Here is a 9,543-nt window from a genome sequence, read left to right as displayed (position 1 = left end):
GGTCACCCTGTGTGGTCCGTCAAATAAAATAATTTTCGAATCATACATATCAATATTAGCCTTATATTTGTGTAGAAAACTATTACCTAAAAGATTATACCCATTTAAGTTTTTAACGACAGCGCATTCAATAATAAAACTATGCTCACAGAAATTTACTTCAATTGAGGTTGTACCTAATAAATCTAAAGGGGACCCATTTGCTGTAGTAAGGGATGCGTTTTGGGCTGGAATAATATCATGATTCATGGGAAGTGTAGCGCTACTTATTATGCTAATCGATGCCCCCGTATCAATAAGAAACTTTGACTCAATACTATTTAATTTCCCAATTATTATAGGTTGAGGGACCGATGCGCAATTTGAAAAAATGTTAAAACAATTAGAGACACCTGTGATATTTAAATTATTTTGCGCTAATGTTGCTTTCGTAATGGGAGCTGGTGATTGAACTTTTTGGCTAGGTCGCGAAAGAGTGTCAAAATTCGCCCTAACCATCGAATTTTGACTTATTCGTTTTTTTGAGTTTGCTGCGGGCGCCGCTGATTCGGGGCCCACTTATTAGTAGACGGACCTCCTGCGCCCTGATTTCGCCCACCATTATTATTGTTATAATTTTGACCTGTATTATTAGAGAATCTGTTATTATTATAAGAATTATTATTATTAAAATTGTGATTATTTCTGTAGTTACCATTATTATTATTATTATTAGAATTGTAAAAATGACCGTCTGTTTTTCGATTTGAATTATTGTAATTATGATATTTATTTTTATATCTAGTGTTATTGTTAAAATTATTGCCATTGTTGTTACCAAAATTATTATAATTATTATCGAAATTTTTACTGTTATTATTAAGGTTCCTATTATTATTATTGAAATTCCTGCTATTATTCCTATTATTATTCCCATTGAACTTATTTTTACCCGAATTCAAACTCAGATTCTTCTGAAGGGTTTCTCTTAAAAAATCAAGCTGTTGTTGTATTTTTTTATTATCGTTTATTTTCTTGTCTATGCCTAAGCTCGCTATTTTTATAATGTTTTCCTCTAATACCGATAATGAACTAACGTCAACCCAACCTACTCTTTCGAAATATTGGTCGGGCAAACCGTTTAAAATTGTGTCTATTATTTCACTTTCTGACATATCCTCGTTTGCTCTCCTGCATTCGGCTTTAACATTAGAAAAGTAATCTAAAATGCTTTCATGGTCCACTTTTTTTCTCTCTTAATTTTNCTTTCATGGTCCTCTTTTTTTCTCTCTCTTAATTTCTTAAGTCTCATTCTTCTCTGGGCTTCTGAATTATAATATCTAATTAGTACATTTTTCATTGCCTGCCAAGTAGGAACATCCACTTCTGCCTCTTTATTTTCAAACACTGTCTGTGCCTGGCCTTTAAGGGAAAGTGGTAACATAACGAGTTTCATATTATCATCCCAACCGTTAGCTTTCGCAACTCGTTCGAAATTTGAAAAAAATCTAATAATATCCTCCAATAATTTACCCGAGAACTGTTGTGGTAAAATTGAGCTAGCCATAGTAGTTATTAATTTAATTAGTTTATTTTCTAAACGTTTTGTTTGCGCGAAAATAGGTTTAGGTTCTACAGTGACTTCGCGTGAAATTTCTGATGGTTTAGCTAAAGGAAATTTGACAACGGTTTTGTCGAGATCGGTAGGGGTGTTCGATTCACTCGAAGAAGCGCTTTTTGTGCTTAGTGGAACCGGCAGAGTACTTGGAATTTTATCAAGTTTTTCTGCTTCGGAGTCCGAATCAGATTCGTATTTTTCTGAGAGGGGTGGTTGTTTGAAAACAGAACGTAATTTATTTATCAAATCTTTAGTGTGACTGTTAATCAGCTGTTCTGCGTTTAAAAATGTCAAAATATTAAGTAATTCCCCTTTTGTACAATAGCAAAAATAATACCCTTTCGTATCTTTTTTTAAAATTTCAATTTTTTCTAAAAGGGAGATTTGTTGAAACTGTTTCGGTAAATATTGCCGTTTACTTTCTCGTTTATAAACTTCGAATATAGTGCTTTCGTAAATTAGAGTTGCTCCTACCGGAAATTTTATAAAAGCGGTATGGTCAAAAGCCTTAGAAACAGAAATACCCCTTTTCTTTTCAAATGAACTAATAACCTGATCTGGTGTTAGTTCCAAAATATTATTATCAAAACCTAATAGATTCCAAACTCTTTCGGAAATTCTATAAGTTTGATTATTAAAGGTGCGTTTTAAATAATAATAACAGAGAGGCATATAAACGTATATAAAAGATTATGTAACTCAAAGACTTAATTTATAGTTATACCTAACTACAATTGTTACTATTATAATAAAGTGAGCCAATAATAAATAAAAAATATTTAATTTATAGATTAACCGTGAAAAGCGGTATATAAAAATTGTAGTACATTTAGGGGGGGATCCCTCACTGAAAGTTTAAAATAAAACAGAGAGATCGGCGCCTCCACCAATTCTTACGTCGCTATTTAGGAGTTGAGCCTAAATGCCGGTCGANATTGTTACGTCGCTATTTAGGGGTTTAGCCTAAATGCCCGTCGACAGTATTCTAAGGGACCAACGGGGGATAGCTGGCTAGGCTATATCTACCTTAGGTACTGAAGTTTCCTATTTAATTTATATTCCCTTTGAGGAACTACCAAGTGTCGCACTACACTATATATATATATAACACTTTAGGTTAACAACGATATAAATAAATATTTATTAAACAATTGAAATATTAAATAGATAATACAACCTGCTGGACACCTAGAGATGACATAATCCAACAGGGAGCTGACGGCGACACACACACACACTATAATATACGGGGTAGCGAAGTTAAGTTAATTATCAGGCAAAAGTAGTGATCGCGAAGATGGTAAAATGTCCACTGTCGATAGGGATATCTTATTATTAAGGCGAGTTTAAGCCTTGTACCCAAAGCACGTAAGACACATGTGTTGCTGAATTGGTAACCTCACGNTGTGTTGCTGAATCGGTAACCTCACGTCGCTTCCGTCTACCGAAAAAGAAAACAATTTAAGCTAAATCAAATTTTAAAGTTATTTTAAAATAAAATACAAAACCAATTTTTTTTTTCAAATAAAGTATATGACATAATCTTTAGTTTAAGGTATATATAAAAGTGTCAGTATTTCCGAACACATGCAAAAATTAAGTAGAAAAAGTTAATTTTTTGTGAATAACATATCATTTTGAATCCCCCCCTGTGGGCAGATTTATAAAAAAAAATACATCAAATGATAAATAAAAATATCATGCATCTTTAAAAAAAAATTATATCGATTTTGTCATTTTTGAAAAGTTATCAGGGGCGTATTCACATATTTTTTGCCTATAGCAGTTTTAAGTAAAAAATATTGAAAAAATTCTAAAAATTAGCGATTTTTATATTTGTAATTTTTTTGGAGGTTTCCCCCGTTTACGGGGAACGAGGAAAATTTAAAAAATTTTTGAGGTTAATGTCTTCGACTAGATACGATTTGTGATCTTTTGACGTATCGTTGAAAAAAATCTGTTCAGTGAGAGCTGAGAAAAAGTGGTAACATACACAAAAAAAATAAAATAAATAAACACATCTTAGTAAAATCAACACCTTCTCAGCTTCGCATCGAAGCTAAAAACTAGTTCAAATTTCAAAGTTATTTTAATGACTTAAAAAAAGCAAAAAAATTTAAATAAGTTTAACTTTCTATACTATGTCAATTAGATTTTGTTTGAGTGTTTCTTTAACTAAAATTTAAAAGGTGAATACTACTTGCGTGTCGTGATATGTATATAAGAAAAGGATTGTCGAAAGATGTTTAGAGTTATATTATTATTTCAAAGTAAAACATCTTATATAAAACATAAAAAAATCTTAAATTAATTAAGGCTATATATACACAGATATACTTAATATATTCATACACAAATTACCAATAAAATATACAATAAATGTGACCTGCATGTCCATGGATGACAGCGACCTTGATTGTGGCTGGATTGCCAATAACTGGAGACTTGGTACAGAATTCGTTCCACAGCGTGGAAATGAAGTTAACTCGTCCAGAGGGTGGCGAATTTTGGCGTATGCGAAACTATGCGCGTATACACCTTTGCGATGCTTCAAAAGAGCACAAAAGAAAAAGAATGAGAAACGATAATATACTATTCAGTATCAACGATACTCAAGCGAGCGTTTGATTGCTAATGAATAATGACTCGTTTAATCGAGTCGCGTGGAACTCGTCAAATTATTTTTACCAGCGGTCAATCACATATTGATGGGGCGGTCACAACAAAGACACCATATGACTGTATACGCAACAGATTAATATAATATTAATTAAAATTCGTGTACTCCCATAAAGAGTATTGTAAAATAAAATACAAAACTCAGAGTTTAACACAAACAGAGCATTTTTTTTTGAATATGGAATATGTGGAATGAAAAATAATTTGTTTGTTTTTAAAAAAGTTATGGCAGTTTTAAGGAAAAAAATTGATAAAATGTCGTAAATGAACGATTTTTTAAATTGTAATTTTTTGAGGAATTACTCTCGTTTATGAGGAACGAGGGAATTTTTTTAAATTTTTGAAGGGGATGTTTTCGACTATATACAATTTGTGATAGTTTGACATATTGTTGAAAGAAATCGGTTAGGTGAGAGCTGTGATTGAGCATTCACAGTCGCAAAAAAAAAACACATTATAGTAAAATTAATACCTTCTTAGTTGAATGGTGCTCTACGTATTGTTCATCAAGTGAGAGCTCAGATTGAGTAGTAATAGAAAAAAAATAAAATACAACACATAATAAAACTAATGTCTTCTCAGCTTCCCAACAAAACTAAAATATTGTTAAGCCTACAATTTTTATAATTAGAGAATATTCGTCTTTGGTTATTCACCGACCTCCAAGCATAATATTACTGATAAAGCACGGCGATTATACGTTCGAAAATCGGCTCAACCAAAGTAAAATATTACCATAATATACAAATATACAGAAAAGAAAACTTTTTGTCGTATTACAAATATTTTTAGGAAAAAATAATTATTTTATAATAACATATATCCATTATTTTATTAAGTCTTCAATAAAAAATCAAAGTTAACAAGGTAAATCATTGAAACCTAAATACTCATAATCATTTTTCACAACCTTTAGAAAAAATGATTCCAAATAATCACACATAACATGAAGAGTACTACATTCAGTTAGGGTATTGGTTTTAATCAATTGTTCAAATGTTGTAATTATGTCTATTTCATATTCTATAATTTTGCAATATTTCATGTTGTATTGATTTACGTCATAAAATTTTCTCTGTAAAACAGAAGTATGAACTTGTGCTAGGTCTTCAAGGAATGATTGAGCTTCATAAAGTCCACCATTAGTAAATAACAATGTGGAAAAATACTTTTTTCTAACATCATTAAGAAATTCAATAAAAATCTCTACCAGTTTCTCTATTAATAATTCTTGACGCATATATTGTTTATCTATTGTGTAGTGTCTCATAGTAATGAGAGCAAATAACATTTTTTTAAACATATCATCGGATGTCATTAGTGTTTTATAAAGCTTAACCGCACAATTAATTTTATTTTCATAGTTACAAGCATTAATTATATGTCCCAACATTAAATTAAAATTATTAAATATTTCAATATAGCGACATCTTAAAATAAGTGCAAGATATGACTGCATGAAATCATAGTTATTCATATCAACTATTTGTAAAATATCTTTAAAATACAGTGACATTCCTTTTGTATATTCAGTTTCAACAGCTATATGTTTCCATGACATCCAACCAGAGTGAGATAATAAATGATTACACAAATAAATACCTTCATTGTTGTTATATTTCTTACTTTTGAAATAAATATACCTGTATAGAAAAAAAAAGTCATGTATGATAGCTCAAAATTATTATCATAAAAATTTTACCTTTTAAAAAATAAGTGACTAGAATGATGTTTACAGAATAAAATTCTTAAATTTAGGCAACTAAACTATAAATCTTACTTGAACGTATTTGTTCCATTTAATTGTTCAAAGCCTAGTTTTGAGTAACAGTTTTCAGTTCTATCCAAAATATATAATTCAAGATCTTTATGAATATTATTAATATAATCGTAGGAATTCTCAACCAGTTGATCCATTTGATCGATGTTATATTTCATCAATAAATCGGTTAAAATAGAACTTTTGTGTTCTGTCCCACACACTTTTCTAATATTGTAAAGATTTGATATCACTAATTCAACTTTTTTATTGAAATTTTTTATATTTTCAAAAGTACTGACCCATTTATCAATAGTAGAAAAATTAACAAATGAGTCATTGCTTAACTCTAATATATATTTGTAAAAATAATTTATTTCAGAATCTACAGTTTTAATATTAAGAATAGGCGAGTCTATAATTCGTAGATCGATTTTGTCGAGATATTTTGCTGTTTTCAACATTTTTTTAAACATATTTATTGAACAATTGTAAATATTAAAAAGTAGCTTTGTGCAATATTTCAATTCCACACATTGATATTTTAAAACATTCACTTTACACTTATTTAAAATAAGGCCTAACATTGCATTGAAAGTTTGCAATATATTAGTAAATTCACAATTTAAGAGACAAGTTATAAAGTAGAGTTTTTGTATAAAGTTAGTTTCATCGATAATTTCACTTGTGACGCTTTTGGTGTTAATTGTGAAGTTCTCAAGTTTAATTTCTGTTTGTTGAATTGAGTCCCATCCATTTTGAACACGAATGTGGTTTAATGAGTTAATAAGATATTTTTTAAAATTTTTACTTTGAGAATCACAATATACATTTATAATTTGACTTAATTGCCAATATAAGAAAAACTCATATAAAATAATTTTTTTAAACATGTTTTTTTAATTTTATGAGACGAAATTTATTATATTATATATCTATGAATAAAATAATTTAAAATTCTTTTTTATATAGCTGTTACTTTATTGAATAGAAAAAGAACGACATAATTTTTTTTATAATCATTTTAACTGCAATTGGTGATTTGTTTAATATTTAATACTGTCTAAATGTGTTTCTATAATGTAAAATATTTTTAGAAATATTTATGACGTAGATATATATATATAGAAATTGAAGTTCAAATTGCTTTAAAATTCATTGTCATAGAAATGGTTAAAAATTTTAAAAATTGTATTTATATAAAAAAATATGAATTTGAAATTTTTATTTCAATAAATTATTTTAATTGACAATTTCTAACATACTTCTTAAACGTCTAAAGACTGTCAAAAAAATAAAAATTTTAAAAATTGTCAAACATTAAATTTATAAGAATCAATAATTGTATTATTTATGTCATAAGGCGAAAGGGAAACATGTAAAGGGGATTGTCGTAAAAATTATGTGAACATTTAAAAATTAGTGTTTATTGCGTTTCGTAAATAGAATAGAACTATTCGAAAACTGACACTTTATATCCATTGTGTTATTAAAATTGTGAGTGTGTGTGTGTGTGCGACAAAAGTCATGGTTTGACTACTGGTCCTTTAGTCAATTTTAACAATTAGTGTGGATGCTGGCTAGTTTTTGGGTTTAACTGTTCTTTAGTAGGTATAGTGAAACGGTAGCTGTGCTGGTGGCTGCCAACCCAACCTTAAGTCTGCTACTTTTGAGATAGACCGTGCTGACGGATCTTAACTGTACACCTTTAGTAGTTCACTAATTGGACGGATTTGGGCTGACCAGTGTATTCAACGAGAGGTCTTGAGAAGAGCAAAAACGTCGAACTTGTCATTTAAGATATTGGTTATTATTAAGCACTATTTTTGTGTCTACGTTGGGGTATTACCGACTTACGACATATATCGGAGCCCAACTCGATGTTCTTACTGACAAGATCCCTCGATGTTTTTTCCTCTTTTAGTTGTATCGAAATTTGCATGTGCGTGTAATTTCGCTTCAATAAGGTGATACGTCAATCATTGCAGTACAATGATTAACTGAAACCATAGGCCAGAAGACCCATGGTTAGTGCAAAATATAAATATATAATATTATTTAGTTATTAAATTTTATCATTTAATAATCTCCCCCGAGAGAGGGAAAAATTGTGTCTATGTGTATAATTTTTCAATTTTCTCATATGAGTAAAATTGAAGACATAGAGAAAAAATTAAAAGACATTTTTGGGGATAAGGCTTATTCATAATTAGACACATTAGTTTCGACATAATACTTTCTGATCAGGAACTTATCAATATTTTAGACAACGGAATATCAAAATGGATTGACCTTTTTAATGAACTGACCAAAGAAATAAAACTTAATAAAAAAACACTCACTGTTCAATAAAATTTAGAATATAAAATGTGACTGATCAATAAATAATAGAACACAACATTAATTCTTAATATTAATACAAATGAATGGGGATAACGGATTAGAATGACATGGAATGAATTAGAATGAAGTAGAATTATGATATGGAATAACACAAGAGTGTAATTAGCGCATACTAAACCACCACTGACTAAATGATATCTATAGTGGGAATTATTCGCCCATCATTGCCCTAAATTCCTTGGTCTACACATTCTTGTGGCCGACGACAGTCTAATGACCATGTATTTTATACTCTACGCAATTACAAAATAATACTCAAGGGCTCTCAACATCAATTTTATCACTCTGAGTAGTAAATTTATTACTTAAATTTTGGAGTAACCACGCAGTTAATGTAGAGTCCTAAGAAATATTTAATTAAAAATAAAAACTCAATACTAACTTTTCTATTAAAATGTGAATATAGTAATGTAATGCAAACATTGTATGTAATTATAAGCTTTGTTTTAAATAAGTGTAAATTTAAATATTTAAATAAACAATATGACAAATTGATTTATTGCACTGAGCGAATTATTGATATTTTTAAAAGTTCAGTAAATATGTTTCAAAAAATTGATTTCGATAAAATCGACCTACGAAATTTAGACTTTCCTACTCTGAATATTAAAACTAGATTATGAAATAAATTATTTTTACATATACGCAAGGGATTTAGAAAATCCCACGGTATTTATGATGTATAATACAGTTGTCAATAATTTTGAAAATATAAAATGTTTTTAAAAAAAGCTGAATTGATGATATCAAATCTTTACAAAAATAAAAAAGTGTTTGGGACAGAATTTAGATAGAAAAAGTTCTATTATAACCAAATCATTTATATAATATAACATCGATCAAATGGAAAAACTGATAGAGGATTCCGACGATTATATTAATGCTATTCAAAAAAATCTTGAATTATATTTTTCCGAAATATATTTAAATTTTTATTTAAAACTAGGCTTTGAACAACTACACGGAACAAATACATTTAAATAAGATTTATAGTTTAGTATGTTTACAAACTTAAATTTAAGAATTTTATTCTGTTATTTAAATAGTATCATTATTAAAATATTAATTTAGAGAGTACGTACATTTTTTTTTTATCCATACAGGT

At 28.9% G+C, this 9,543-nt stretch overlaps 1 protein-coding gene across 3 annotated transcripts in view; it reads right to left on the bottom strand.

The window, feature by feature from the left end:
• LOC126908845 (uncharacterized) overlaps window positions 1-6,984 on the bottom strand; it is a 19,125-nt gene extending 12,141 nt beyond the window's left edge. The window contains exons 1-2 of one of the 3 annotated variants that reach the window (XR_007704848.1): window positions 6,057-6,984; window positions 4,937-5,919 (exon numbers count right to left, since the gene is read on the bottom strand). Coding sequence is in view for 2 of the 3 variants with exons in the window: in XM_050691158.1 (XP_050547115.1) it covers window positions 5,136-5,919; window positions 6,057-6,928 (1,656 nt within the window). In the remaining variant the exon portion in view is untranslated. Of the gene's footprint in view, window positions 1-4,533; window positions 5,920-6,056 lie in introns of those variants that run through there. The other 2 variants (XM_050691158.1, XM_050691157.1) reach the window with 2 other exon arrangements.
• Between the last annotated feature and the right edge of the window lie 2,559 nt (window positions 6,985-9,543).

This window comes from Daktulosphaira vitifoliae, unplaced genomic scaffold, assembly GCF_025091365.1.
Source record: "Daktulosphaira vitifoliae isolate Bord-2020 unplaced genomic scaffold, ASM2509136v1 Scaffold_19, whole genome shotgun sequence".
Lineage (NCBI taxonomy): Eukaryota > Metazoa > Arthropoda > Insecta > Hemiptera > Phylloxeridae > Daktulosphaira > Daktulosphaira vitifoliae.
The sequence above is the reverse complement of the archived record's forward strand: the minus strand, read 5'-3'. Positions and strand labels throughout refer to the sequence as shown.